Source organism: Wyeomyia smithii, chromosome 2, assembly GCF_029784165.1.
Source record: "Wyeomyia smithii strain HCP4-BCI-WySm-NY-G18 chromosome 2, ASM2978416v1, whole genome shotgun sequence".
Taxonomy (NCBI): domain Eukaryota; kingdom Metazoa; phylum Arthropoda; class Insecta; order Diptera; family Culicidae; genus Wyeomyia; species Wyeomyia smithii.
Genome location: NC_073695.1, coordinates 244,972,968 through 244,988,112, shown reverse-complemented (window position 1 = coordinate 244,988,112; position 15,145 = coordinate 244,972,968). Strand labels below are relative to the sequence as shown.

At 41.1% G+C, this 15,145-nt stretch overlaps 2 protein-coding genes across 6 annotated transcripts in view; one reads left to right on the top strand and one right to left on the bottom strand.

The window, feature by feature from the left end:
- Positions 1–6,284, top strand: part of LOC129724634 (echinoderm microtubule-associated protein-like 2) — an 85,829-nt gene extending 79,545 nt beyond the window's left edge. For all 4 annotated transcript variants that reach the window (XM_055679694.1, XM_055679693.1, XM_055679695.1 and 1 more), the window contains 4 exons: positions 3,793–5,359; positions 5,419–5,506; positions 5,567–5,793; positions 5,861–6,284. In XM_055679694.1, coding sequence (XP_055535669.1) covers positions 3,793–5,359; positions 5,419–5,506; positions 5,567–5,793; positions 5,861–5,986 — 2,008 coding nt within the window. In that variant the 3' untranslated portion in view covers positions 5,987–6,284. The remainder of the gene's footprint in view (positions 1–3,792; positions 5,360–5,418; positions 5,507–5,566; positions 5,794–5,860) is intronic.
- LOC129724635 (neuroglobin-like) overlaps positions 1–15,145 on the bottom strand; it is a 397,507-nt gene that overhangs the window by 372,417 nt on the left and 9,945 nt on the right. The window lies entirely within an intron of this gene.

Below are 15,145 nucleotides of genomic sequence, written 5' to 3'. Positions count from 1 at the left end.
GCATTTGAGCATACAAAACACAAATTTTTGTTGAAGACCACACACCTCTAGTACTTTTCATTACAAAGTTTAAGCATATTTTAGCTTTCGATTTTTTTTCGATAATTTTAAGAAACGGGTAAAACGGGAAAATAGAATCATGTTGTCCACACTTTTTCTCGAAGTTTTGCTCGAGTACTGTTATAAGTTCCGTTCCGTCCATCCGTCCACCCAATCTTCATTTTATACGTTGTTAAAGTTATTGAAAAAATAAGCTAGAGTGTGCTATAACTTTGTGAGGAAAAGTCCTGGAGATGTGTGGTCTTTAACCAAAATGTCTGTTTTGTGTGCCTAAATGCTTCTTTAGAACAACGTTTTCTTTTAAAATGTAACTAAAAAAAGTACGAAAAACTAACTTTTAGGTAACTTTTATATAAATTACTATGTAGCTCTGTACCCAATGAAGATAGGAAAATTTGTTTGTTCAGCAAAGTTTCATTTTTTTGCACCACTCCTCTATCTCTTAACACAAAAAAGTTTGTACTTTTGATACCTACTGTAACATATATTGACCTTAGTTGTGTCGTCCAATTTCACGCCGTCCTACAGGAAATGGTCTTCGTATTTTTGGAGCCATCGGTCGAACACAGCCATTCACGGCGTCGTAGCAAAATTCACGGATTTTGGACGCCACCGATGAACTTGGGGATGCTCACTGTCCGGGCCGTTGCTTCTGGATAGTTGAAGTGTTCCAGCATTTTGTTCCGCTATCTGCTGGCACTGCTGAAAGATAAGCATGACAGTATCTTGATTTTCAACATCGCTTGGGGTTTTGTTTTCCGCAGGCGGTGCCATCCGTTCTATCTGTTAGGTTCCAAAGTGGTGTAAGTCTTCAATTCTTCGTTGCTAAATTTTTAGACTCGGATTACTCCCGGATGAACGGAATAGATCAAATGGACTGCTTGTAGATTCTTTTCTGAATTAAAACTGGATGGAATGACAGAAATGAATAGGGGGGGCAAGACGGACATGTTAAGGAAACAATAAATTTGTATGTGTAGAACATCATATTTTTTGGGATCTTAATTCTTTACACTTTAGTTTGACACAAGCACTTTGATGCGTAGTATTTGGTTTCACGATTGAAAATCGTTTTCTACGTTTTTTGAAACAATAAAAAAAAGATTTCAGAATTCGCTTTTTTTTTTGAGTGTGCGGGTGACGTAGCTCAGAACAAAAAAAAAACAAATTCCGTTCATCAAAGCTTAGTAGCACGCCCATTCAATCAATTAGGCGCATGCATTGCAGACAATTTCAGCGTAATGGCATGTCGCGTGAAACCGAATGTCACATTTGATGCATCTGCCCCATCCTGAGCCATCTACAGAATCAGAAAAACAATTTCCCCATTGATCGCAAAGTGAATCCTCCGGAACAATTTCTCGCTTGACACGTTTAATTGGCCTTTTCATCTTCTTGATGAGTTTTATCTCTTTTGCAGCTTCAGCTATCGCTAATTCTTGGCGGTATGAGTCAGATGTGATCTCAACCGCTTTTTCGGTTTTGAGCTTCCTTTTCGAGCCTCGGGGTCTGGAAATTTTCGGAAGCGGCAGAATTTCTTTAGGCGTAACGTTGAAAGATGATTCCATGTCACTAACAGCTTGGTCGCCAGGAATTAAACCATCTTCCAACGAAGATTCAACTACACTTTTCTCTACCGTGCAGCTTGCAGGTTCATCATGATTCTCAACAGGTTGTACTTCAGGTTGATCTGTAACTTCGGACGGCGCAAAAGATTCATCCGAAAATACGTGACGATTGCAAGGCCATATTCCGGTTGCTTTGAAACCAGAAATGGCAACACTAATGCTGGCAGCCTTAACAAAAGCTTGCGCCATCAAATCTGCAACATCGTACAGCCCAATTACAACCCCAGGATGTTGGCGCAAGAAAGCGTCTGCTGCGTAGGAAAAGTTCTTCTTAAATGGTCCCATAAATGCAACGTCTAGAGGTTGCATCTTATTACTGCAGTGGGGGGGCAATACAAGAACTGTTACAAAACTGTTCCTTGCCTTTTCAGCAAAAGCCAGATTCTTCGTGTGACTACTATGTCCGTCGATAATAAGTAATACTGGTGTTTCCTTTGATGGCTTAGCGTACTCCAGGAAGTGGTCGAACCAATCGAGAAATACTTCCGTCGTCATATATCCCGATGCATTACACCGAAACTTAGTCCCAGCTGGAGCACCTCTCTTCAATGCTTCATTCATCCGAGCTCGAGGAAAGATCATGAATGGAGGAACATATTTACCGGTTGCAGACCTGCACATCATCACCGAAGTAGTTTCTCCACGTTCCGCAGAGGAAATCGATCCCACTTGCTTCTTTCCTTTTAAAGCAGCAATTTTTTGTTTTTTTGGAGGGACCTTTGAAGAATATTTTCATTTAAAATAGCTAAAAAGGTGTGAACTGAACTATTGAACTTACTGTGCTGATTCCGGTCTCGTCTGCATTATATATTTGGGTAGGAGCAAATCTTCCTTCTTTAAGAAATTGCTCGAGTAAATTATAAAAAGCATATACTGCCTGTTTGTTGAAACCTCGTGCACGCGCGTAAGACGTGGCTTCAGGCTTTCGAAAGCTTAATTTTGGATTTCGTTTCAGAAAGCCGAGTAACCAATCGCGCCCTGCCATTTTTTTGACTTTGTTGAAGGGATGTGGAAGGAAGTTTCTTTCGGCTAGCTAGGCTTTTGGACATCCTTTTGAGTTAGGCCATAGAAGCGACTCTCTAAGTCCAAGAGATGCTGTACCAATTCATTTTCCTGTTCTGCAGTGAAAACGGCTTCCGTAGACCCCATACTCATTGTCATTGTTGGAAATGCAATTCGCCTCTTCAAAGTGGTCCTTGGAATACCGTATTTTACCGCGGTAGCAAGAACCGAAATTCCGCAGGCCACTTCGTGTCTAGCAGCAGCCAGCTGACTTTCGGTCCACGTCTGACGGGTAGTTGTCCTTTTGTAGGATCGAGGCATACCTTAATTTGAAGAACCAATATTATAAACACTGACCGTCTTACCCACCCTGGTGGTGGACCATCTTACCCCACCAGTACACACAATTTTCAAACTTTCTTAGTTTTTCAATAACAATATACTTTACCTGTATCTCTTCGCGAATAGATCAGCCAAGTTTCAAATAACCGAAAAATGGATCAACATCCAATAAAACGCGACACTTACTGGAAAAAAATCTTATTTTCTGACACGAAAAAACTACATCCGCACTCGAACTTGTAGCTTTGTTATAAAGTTTGTTTATTTATTGCACATTTGACGAATGTAACCTGTCACCATGGTGGTTCGAAAACCATAAACTAACTTGATGATAGATTGGCCGAGACAATTTTGCAGAAAGAAAGTCGCTAAGCTTAAGAATAAGTCACATGTCCATCTTACCCACCCTGTCCGTCTTGCCCCCACCCCCCTACCTTTTTTAAATTTTCACATCTGCTCACCAGTTATCGCAGATACGGCTACTTTGATGCTAATTATAACGTGAAAAGAAAACAGTGTGGTCGAAAAAAGCGTCATCTTTAAATGAAAGTTTTACTGGAGTTTTTTGACGAATTTCACACGCAGAACTAGATAAGCTTACATAAGTTCATCAAATTTTTAACCCTAACTCATGAGCCATTTCCTCATAGACAATCGTAAACCTTGTCGTGAAGTCGAACTTCGGAGAATTATTATAGCTTAAAAATAAACCCAGCCATTTTAACCAACACATTCTCTTTATTTTCCTCTACAAAAACAGCATTTCGCGCTTCTCCACCAAATCACTGCTAAATCTGAACAGCAACCTGGGCGGCGGTGGAGGCTCGAAGCACCACACACATGCCTATGTCCAACGGAAGGACGATGACGACTTCCTGAAGCTGTACATCAGCGGGCGGCCGATCGTGCTGCACCTGCCGGAGGCTCAAATCAGCACGTACGAAACAACAAAAGTTCAACCAACCCCGAATCGGCGGCTTCGACTGGACTGGGTCTATGGCTATCGGGGTAAGGACTGTCGTTCAAATCTGTACCAGCTGCCGACCGGGGAGATGGTGTATTTCGTGGCAGCCGTCGTCATTCTGTACAACATGGATGAACAGTCCCAGCGACACTACGTAAGCCACACGGACGATGTGAAAAGTTTGGCCGTGCATCCGAACAAGTTACTGGTAGCGACCGGCCAATGCGGAGGACACGAGGGACGCGAAACGTGGCCCCACATACGGGTGTGGAATTCGGTTTCACTGGTGACGCAGAACGTGATCGGAATGGGTGAGTTTACCGGTGCGATCAATTGCTTGTCGTTCAGCCGTGCGGACAGTGGCACGATTCTGGCAGCGATCGACGACTCCCCGGATAAGATCATTTCGATCTGGGACTGGCAGAAGAAGGAAAACGGCAAGCGGATAACGGAAACCAAGTGTTCCGTTGATACGATTGTGGCTGTCGAGTTTCATCCACTGGATAAGGGTCAGATAATTACAATCGGCAAAAATCACATCGCCTTCTGGTCGCTGGATCACAATGGGATGCTGTACAAAAGGATGGGTGTTTTCGAGAATCGTGAGAAACCGAAATACGTAACGGCAATTTCGTTCACTCCGACTGGGGATGTCGTGACGGGAGATTCGAATGGAAATATTTCGATTTGGGCACGCGGAACGAACATCATCAGTCGCTTCCTGAAGAAAGTTCACGAAGGATCAGTATTTTCGATCTGTTCGTTACGCAACGGAGGCTTTGTTTCGGGTGGAAAGGATGGCCGATTGGTTTTGCTAGATGATCTGATGCGACTGAAGGCGGAACAATTGGTCGAGCCGCACTTCGGTGCGGTGCGGGTGGTTGCGCAAGGTAAAGGATCCCAGCTACTGATCGGAACCACTAAAAACTGCATTCTATCGGGTGATTTCACCCTTGGTCTTGTGCCTATCGTGATGGGTCACACGGATCTGTTGTGGTCGCTTGCATCCCATCCACAAGTTGCACAGTTTGTCACTGGTGGACGCGATCGGTTGCTGCAGCTGTGGGATTCTCTTTCACATTCCGTCGTGTGGAGCAAAGATATTGGAGAACCGATTCAATCGGTGCAATTTTCGAACACCGGTGATGTTATCATCGTCGGAGGAGTCAGTGGCCGATGGATGGTGTTCGATACCTTCACACGGGAACTGCTTGCGGTGTACCAGGACGGGCAGGATGTCATCCAGACAATCAAGTTTTCCCCGGACGGGAACCTGCTTGCACTTGGATCGAAGGATAGTTACATCTACATTTACCAGTGCACAAAAGTATCGCATCGATTTTCCAAAATTGGAAAGTGCACCGTAAGTCCCAGCTTGAATGATGGTCCGGTAAGGTTATTCTAAAATTGTCTTTTTTGCAGGGTCATTCGAGCTTCGTTTCCCACATGGATTGGTCAAAAGATAGTCAAGTGTTGAGGACAAATTCCGGAGATTACGAGCTACTCTACTGTGAGTTTTTTTCGTGTCGATATTTCAAGTAACTTTTTAACCTGTTATTTACATTTCAAGGGAACCCAACGCTTTGTCGCCAAATCACGAACCACGGCACGGTACGGAATCTCGAGTGGGCCACCCAGTCCTGTACGGTGTGCTTCGAAACGGTCGGCATCTGGCCGGAGAACTTCGACGGAACGGACATCAACAGTGTGTGCAAGGACGGTGGCGAACAATTTCTGGTCACCGCTGACGATACCGGCAAGATTCGTCTCTTTACCTATCCAGCTTCGCAACCAAAGGTCAGTTTCGTTCGTCTATTCAAAAGTAAATGTAGCTACTAATAGAACATCAATTTTCCACTTGCAGTGTCTGTCCCATGCATACCGAGGTCACAGCAGTCACGTAACAGCCGTTAAATTTATGCACGATGGCGTCCGGCTGCTTTCGGCTGGTGGATTGGATACCAGCGTGCTCCAATGGAGGGTCGTTTAGAACAAAAGAGGCGCAATGTAGCGAGCAGCCAACAGCAACAAATACAGTATGCATGTGCAGTTACTAATTGTTACACTCCGGTATTTAAAAAATACATTCTACAGTCTACACTTTTCCCCAACCGTCTCGTGCGCGTACGAACAAAGCAACACCAACAAAAATCCACTCTACTTTAAAATCTAAATACACTAGGTGATACTGTTGTTTATTATTACAAGCAAAATAACGATGCATTTTAGAGCAGCAAGTAAGTTATTAAACTTTTACATTCCGATTATTAGCGCGGAAATCTTTAGAATCTCATTGGGTCTTTTTATTCTTGGAAGAAAACATATCGCATTCTTTTCCAGGATTAGGTTGTTCAACAACTGAAAGATGACAAAAATAGATGGGATAAAAAAGGTTCTTCGTTTGTTTGTGTGCATGAGAACCCAATGTGTGGTAATTTTGAATTATTGAGGAGACATGGGTTTTAGGAATTTGACTGACTTGGTAGGATTTCTTAAGTGCTTTGTATATGGTCAGTATCGTATGCAGTACTTGTGTGGGAAATCATTTGTTCATAGGCGTAGCCAGAGGGGGGCAGGGCCGTTGCTGCCACAAGCTCGATTGACGTTGCCGCCGTAGCTGATAATATCTTCAGATTCGCATTTCACTATGTTGACGTTTGATGCCCGAGGATTTTATTGAGAATCTTGACTGTGTCTTCAAACTTCACGTCCTTGGGAAGCTTTGGCAGGATGTAGTTGAGATAACGGCTGTGCGAATGGGTGTCCAGCTTCCGGAGAAGTAGACGTACCGTCGCCGCATCATTCAGCTGGCCTACATCGTTCTCGAAGAGGTCCTGGTAGCGGTTAAAGCGACCGAACGTAACTCCGTTTTCTTCGTCGAAGACAAACTCGGCGATGTTCGATGAGAGGGACTCCAAAATCTGCTGATACTGAGGCTGCTGCTGCTAGGCCGCCATCTGCTGAAAAATTTGGGCTATCTTGAGATTCATATCTTGAATTCCCGGTTGCGGCTGCTGATCAACTCTATCTTCTGCCATGTCCGTAAATTCCTGAAATCCTCGTCGCCAAAATGATATGTCCAAATGTTTAAATGAACTTAAGAGTTTTTACTAGAGAATATCTATTTATATTCGAGGTTGGACAAAGAATAATCAAATTTTCCACTCCGATGTCAAGGACAACTTTTCACTAGTTGCCTTGATGTAACAACCACTAAACACTAGTATTTATTTCTATTTTTCAAAACACCATTTTTTTCCGGGTCAGTTGGTAAGTCGTTAGAAATTGGGGATTGTGGTACCCTTATAGTGTCAGGCTACAACGTAGCTTGCCCCATCTATCGTCGAAAGTCGAAGCACATAGTTCTTTTGTGGAAGAAAGTGCCTCGTCAAGTAAGCGCGCGCAACTCTCGGCAGCCTCCGGGTTATGCAACTGCCGGATCTTTGGCCAAAGAGGACCGTTTTGCCGTGTGCGAAATACCGTAGATTATTTTGAGCGCACATGTACTGCTACTAGAAAACCGGCCGTCAATGACAATATGGTCAATTTGATTTGTTGTTCGGTGGTCAAGCGATCTTTGTGAATACCTTTGCGTAGAAAAACGGTGCTTCTAATCATCAGGCTTCGGGAAGGTGCGAAGTTGATGCATCGTTGGCCGTTGTTGTTCGTGTCACTGTGAGGCCAGTTTCCAGGTGATCACGCGATCCTGCATTCTGCCCATTACACAAAAACCCGTTCCCAGTTCGTTGGTTGCCACCACGGACTTTCCACAACATCTCACCTTCACGACAGATCTACTACAGAGCCACGATGCCGAATTTGCGGGGTTCAAAATTCGTGATGGGGCTACCATGTTGGTTAGGGTGTTTGAGACAACGCGTTTCTTTACTCAGCCTCCCGCTTCGGGTCAGACACTGTTGTGAGCCGCCCCTAACCTAGGAAACAGGGGTTTGGTCTCCTTTCTCCCTTTCCTTTAGTACACCGACGCACAGTGGAACACTTAGAACATCAAACCTGATCATAATCATTTTAAAAAAAATTTGCACTGAAAACGTATCATATTTTCAGTACACATTTCAGTAGTTTGATGAAGTTTCATTTAGTAACCAAGGCTACAACTATCCAAGAAGCGAAAAACTAAGAATTTTTTGGTAATTTTCACATAGCGATAAAACACGAAACCGGAAGCATCCGGAAGGTTTTTCTTCACCATTATAACCAAAAATATCACACGTAATATAAGCCGTTCAACCGGATTTTGCTGGAAACATAACTTATCCTATTTTGAGTTAACTTATAAAAACAAATATTTTGGATTTCATTATATTGATTTTGACAAACACCTGGGTATTTGGAGAGACTAGCATACATGCTAAGTATACATTTCTGTTCGATTAACCTTCTTTAACAAACTCCATCGTTGTTTAATTTAAAAATCACTTGTTTATCTTCGGAGTGTTATGTTTTAGCTCACGGTATCGAAGCGTCATTATCATGCACAAAAAACTGTTGAATTGCGGTCAGTTCAAACCTCTTGTTAAGACCGTAAACATAATTTTTGGATGTTGATGAGCTGTCAAGTGATCAAGAATGCATCACACTTCAAAATGAAACACTACAATACAAAGTTGATTTATTTTGAATTTTTCACTTTTGATCAGGTTTTAAATGTGTTTACTCCTATGTGCGACGGGCTACTGGTTACTCGTAGGGATAGGAGTTGCTGGGCAGGATGATACGTTCCACAATGGGGTATTTTTTGACGTTGACTAACGTCTATATCGAAGTTAGGCCCCTGAATTTGAAAATCTAGTAATTCAACCAGGGAAAACCAGAGAAAAGTGGTCAGGTTTTGGGCGCTTATTTTGCAGTCATCTATAATCAGGTTTTCGAGATTTTGGCATCAATCGATCAGAAATTCTTTTACGGTTAAATTTATGTAACAAAAACAAACTATTGTTTGAGATACACTATTGAAAAATTGGTAATTAATATCGATTGTCTAAATCATACCGCGCAGCCAATCACTACCTCTCTTCCCAAGCACAGTCGACACTAACGGATACAATCGATCTGACTTTGTTGTTATTGTTGTTGTCACTTTCTGTTTCCGATGTTTATGCTGCTGCTAGGGGAAAAAACCTTGCAAATATGCATCTTTTTGTTGGTGTTAATTTTACGACAGCGGCTGATTCTGATTCCAAAACCGCACCAGTGACATGCGGACGCTAGGTGATAGCAGCTGAAAGGAGGAAATACAAAATAGTACCGGTCATCTCGTGCCGGTTTCACTCGTAATGCTGGTGGCTTTAGTAGTAAATGGCTACTGCAAAACACTTAAATGGCTGGAATTCTGGACGGACTAACCAAGAAACTATAATCGGCAAATGGCACCTTTTGGTGCCTCGAAATTTTGGTACAGAAGCGGCTAATTGAATTTTCTGTTTTACCAAATGCTGCTGCTAGCGGAAAAAACCTTGCAAAAATGCATGTTTGTGTTGGTGTTAATATTACGACAGCGGCCGGCGCAGCTTTCAAGAAACATTTGTCTCTACCATTCCATCATCTATGTAGCCCCTCCTTCTTTCTAATTATCTGACGAAGCCTTGGTATAAAACGTATCGTTCGAACGTTTCACCCCATCAGTTTCATTATTAAACCGTACCGAATACATACGGACGCTCGATGTTAGCAGCTAAAAGGAGGAAAAACAAAATAGTACCGGTCATCTCGTGCCGGTTTGACCCGTAATGCTGGTGGCTACTGCAAAATACTAAAATGGCTGATATTCTGGACGGAAACCAGTAAACAAGAAATCGGCAACTGGCACCTTTTGGTGCCTCGCAGTTTTATAATAGAAGCGGTTAGTTGAATTTTATGTTTTACAATTGCTGTTGCTAGCGGAAAAAAAAACCTTGCAAAAATGCATGTTTATGTTGATGTTAATTTCACGACAGCGCTAGGTGTTAGCAGCTGAAAGCAGGAAAGACAAAATAGTACCGGTCATCTCGTGCCGGTTTCACCCGTTATGCTGGTGGCTGTTAGTAATAAATGGCTACTGCAAAATACTAAAATGGCTGGAATTCTGGACGAGAATAATCGGAAACTGGTACCTTTGGAGCCTCGAAATTTTGTTACGGAAGTTTTGTAAAAGAAGCGTTGCAATTCCCTCTACTATTTGCTTCAATGGAATATTTTTTTTTTTTTAAGAATACGGTAGTCAACGTCATGCGGTCGTGTCTTGAATACCACCCTCCTACTTTTTCTATCGTGTGAAAGTTATTCAGAAGCATTGAGGGGTTATTGTTCTTCATCCGTTCATTCATGTTCGGCCAAACCATTCGACTAATGTCGTTTTCGTTTTTGCGGTGTAGCTACCCCGCGGACTACACTTTGTCCTATCACTGTTTTTTTTTTTTTACATTTTCCGGACTATCCCGGACTACCCTTTTTCTGTCCCGGACAGTCCGCGCAAGAAACAGAGTGCAGTTTTGAAGACACCAACACATTATGTGTCAAAATCAAAAAAAAATGTGTCAAAATCGGTTTGCTTTGATTATGGTCCTTCGCGTGTCAAACATCAGGTTGAATTTTATTTATTTTATTTTGTTATTTTGTCATTTTTCAGTAAATTGGCAAATTTTTCGTACAGTAGCACAAATGCGATAAAAGACAATGGCGATAATGACCAAAACAAAAGTGACAGTTACCTCTGGTATTACGCACACCATTGCAACTGCTCGGAAAGTGTTTTTTTTTTTCAGCTGCAAAGCGTAGTCCGGGACGGGATAGTCCTGCCGTGAAAACGAATTCGACATAAGGATGAAGCCGTATGAATATGGCGGCTGCAAAAACTCGCAGAGCTTCTTAAAGTTGTAGCTTATAAACTGTGATCCGCTGTCGGGCACAATTGTTTTGGAAATGTTACACGTAGAGAACATCTGTTTGAGGAGACAGACCATCATTTCGGTTGCCGTTGATTTGAATAACTCCACCTCTGGCCATCTCATGAATCAAGGAGATAGCAGCCTGTAGTGACAGATTTTCTCTAATAATTAATAAATCTAGTAAATTCAATTATGTTGTGCATTATTTTAGAATAAAAAAACATAACCTTGACAAACAAACGTAGCCGGTAAATATTTCCGTCCCATTTTCAGCCGACCTAACAGCGCGGTAGGGGAAATGAAATTTCCCTAGCCTACTCTGCATGCGAATACAAATAAATACACGCAAAAGTTCAAGCTTATATCATCCGATGTGTCCTCTCAAAACGCACATTAAATGCTCTGGCTTTTACACAACAAGTGTGTCAAAAGGATAACGCAACCGTTGCGTAATGAATACATTGACAGAGATTGAAATCAGAATATGTATAATACACAGCGTTGCCATTGTGCCAATTAATCTGGATTTTGCCAGATTTCTGTTTGCGCGCCAGACAAACAGATAAACCTCAGAATCTGTCAGATATTTGTAAATGAGCCAGATATTTGCCAGATTTCATCCGAACGTCTCGCAAAAAGGTCATTAATGCCTACCTACACCCGGCGAGAGCAAAAAAAAAGGTCATCACTTTCAATTCTGCCAGGAATTTTATCCAAAAATGAGTGACAGATTTTTGCCAGACTTTTTATTTTCGTTTTGCCAAATTTTATTCAAAACTTAGTGGCAACGCTGATAATACACGCAAAATCGTAGTGTTTCGGTAGACTTCGGTTTTGGGCAAACGATCAATTTTGGGCGCTCAAAAAACCGCTAGTTACTTTTGTGAGTCGGTGCGTATCAAAAGCTGATGCATCCCTAATCACCGTCAGCAACCGAAACAGCCAACAGCGAGCCTCGTTGCAACAGAATTTACTGACGCTGGTGCCAGTAACGTAGAACCGAATGCATATGAATAAAACCAGAATCACAGTGTTTGGCATAAAGGTTTGATTGCGAAATTGCAAACTTTTAATTTTCCAATTTTCCTAATCAAAATTTTAAAAAATTATCTTACTGATCGAACTCTGCAGGTTGTCTATCAGAATTCAAAATCTGATAGATTTCCTGTCAGAGCAGGTGTGCCTCAAGGTTCAGTCTTGGGTCCAGTCCTGTACAACATATTCACTTCAGATCTTCCTGATTTGCCTCCGGGATGCACAAAGTCATTGTTCTGCGATGACACAAGCATTTCCGTAAAAGGAAAAAGTCATCGTGTCATATGCAGTCGATTGCAGAAAAGTTTAGATATTTTTTCTTCCTACTTGCAAAAGTGGAAAATCTCTCCCAATGCTTCTAAAACTCAAATGATAATTTTTTCGCATAAGCCTAGGGCTTCTTTCCTCAAGCCAAACAATAATCACGTTGTCAAGATGAATGGGGTTATTTTACGTTGGTCTGACAAGGTTAAGTACTTGGGACTAATTTATGAGCATGAGCATGATTGACCGCCCGCGGTTGCTTCTCCGTTATTGCCAGATCAGTAATTACACAGAGAACCAATGGATGATGCTTGGGATTAACATTCATCCTCAATGTGTAAAAACTGGTGACCTTAATCTGTTTTTTAGGCAATACCAGCGCCGGCCGCATCCGAATGCAGGTCAAAAAAGGAGTGTGTATAGGAATATGTTGACGTGATACTCGCTTTATTGGAAGCCGAAAACACCTCTGCACTTCCACGAGAAATCACTGGGATGCTGGAGAAAGGGCAGGGTTTGCAGCAGGGTTCGTTATGGTAAACGATAAGCTGGGTTCGAGCATCGGGTTCATGATAACAAATATCGCGCCCACGATGTAATTATATCCGCTGCAAAATCAAATATCGCGCCTACGAGATCATTATATCGGCTGTAAAAATCATAACATAACAAACTAATTCAATTTGATGATGTTACCGTAAAAACGAACTGCACGCGAGGATACCGGACCTCTGGCTAAATTTAGATAAACTCATACCGATTACTATTGAGCGGTGTTAATCTAACTGTGGACGATACGATTTCGTGAAGCATATAGACGTGAAGTCTCTATAGACTCAGTCACCTGAAGCTTTCTGCCTAACAGATCGATAGATCGCGAAGGACGAATTCATAGTATTATCTCGTCAACCGTGCCGCGCGCCGAACACACGTAGGGGAAGCGCACCAGTCATGGCAATACCTAAAAAAAGTACCAGTTATGACGTGAACCAGTTATGCCCTAAGCAGTTTAAATGTAGTAGTACCATAATTGGTACCATTGTGTTTATGCAATATAACCATTGCTCACCTACCGTATAACAATGAATCAGTTTTCGCGATGTTTTTTTTTTCAATCCAACTATTTTAACCTAGATTGATAAAAAAAAACCGAGATTTTTCGCGTGAACAATATGCTAGTCTGATATTATTATTTATATGTACTACGATAACCGGCTATCGCAAGATAAAATATTCCTATTGAATTCAAAATTCGGCAGCATTCATGCATTCAAAGCGCAAAAATTAGATAAAAAGCGTATACGCATGAGTAACAATATAACATTTCTAATCTATTTGCAAAATGCCAAAGCAATCAAATTATTTCATCGTTTCAAACCTGTCATCTTTGAAATTTAACATTATTGTCGAAAATTTGCATGAGAGCAAGAGGAACAATATTCAAAAGCTAGAGAAGTCATAAATAAAAAGACAGAGTGAATGCATAGCATAATAAACCGGTTTAAGTTCAATTTAGGTCAAAACATTTGACCAATATATCAAAACCGCAAAATAAACAATCTACAATCGTATTGCAATGCTCATAAGATATTGAATGTAATAGAGGTCGTATTACGTTTATGCGTAAAATTTTTGAAACAAAAACCAGAACATTATTATTAGAAAATAAAACCATAGAAATAGTCGAACCAGTCGCTTGTTCATTAAATACAACGACAATCATCTTCTGAAATATCTATCTCCCAAAAATGTGTTAATGCAACTTCTGGGAATTTTGCTATACCACAGTAGTATTCAATTCCGTTTCGTTCTTGTGCTACAGTTTTTAAACGGGTAGAAGATGAGCGTTTAAAACAAAAGAAAATCCTGCGATCAGATACTTGTGTCGCAAAATATCAAACAAATCAAATTACAGTCGTCATGGATTTGTAACATGCCGACCCATATGATCTAATTTTTCGAACATACACCAACATTTTTCCAAAAGCTAGATAAATCATAATTTTATGATAAGCGATTTCCGAAGCAGTTAATAACCTTATGCATTCGTTGATATCACGAACTTAAAATAAAATATGTAGAACAGTCATGTTGATTTCCATCTTGGACATTAAAAAAAATTCTGGTTTCAAATGTTAAGTGGCCTCCCCCGGCAGGCTTTTGCATAAGGCTGCTGCAAAAATGAAATCACGATTAAACGAGACTGACACAATTCCATTATTGTACGGGATTCTTATAAGATTCGTATCCCGTAAATGTTTCTGTGAGAGATAACGGTGTTGGAAAAGGCTATGCTGTTTGCATTGCTCGCTCACTTGCTTATTTATCAAATTCAACTTAAGCGATAAGAAAAGCGGAAACTAAACTTGCCGTTTTACGGCATTTATATGTTCCTAAATGATGATTATATGAAATTCAAAGAAAGCGGTTACTTATCTGATTTCAACTATTTAAAAACAAGTCTATTCTTCCATGTCGACCAGTACCATTTTTCACTGCGTATTCGGAATTTTTTTTCTACGCCACATATACACAGATAAGCGTTGTGAGGTTCTCCACAAGTATGCAACAGCCGCTTTCTACGATTTTAATGGATTCCCTGATAAACAATATCACTTGGCAGGCATTTCGTAACACCTCAACATTGTTCCAAATATTAAAATTTTTCTCCAACTATAACGTGTTACTAGTAACCACTCTGGGTAGCCATGATATTAGATTTTCTGGCAGGTCGCACGAAAAACACTATAGCTATCCGGCACGAAACAAATTTTACAAAATGCGCTATTTATTTACACTTCTATAGGATTAAATTTACGGTTTTCGCCACAGGACACAAAGATTTTTCGTTTGATTCAGCAGGCACTAATATATTCAGTTGAAAACTATGAGAAAAGGTTAAATAAACAGAGAGCAAACTCAACACGAACTAACAGTTGACAGTGCTGCCAACTCTCCTCTTA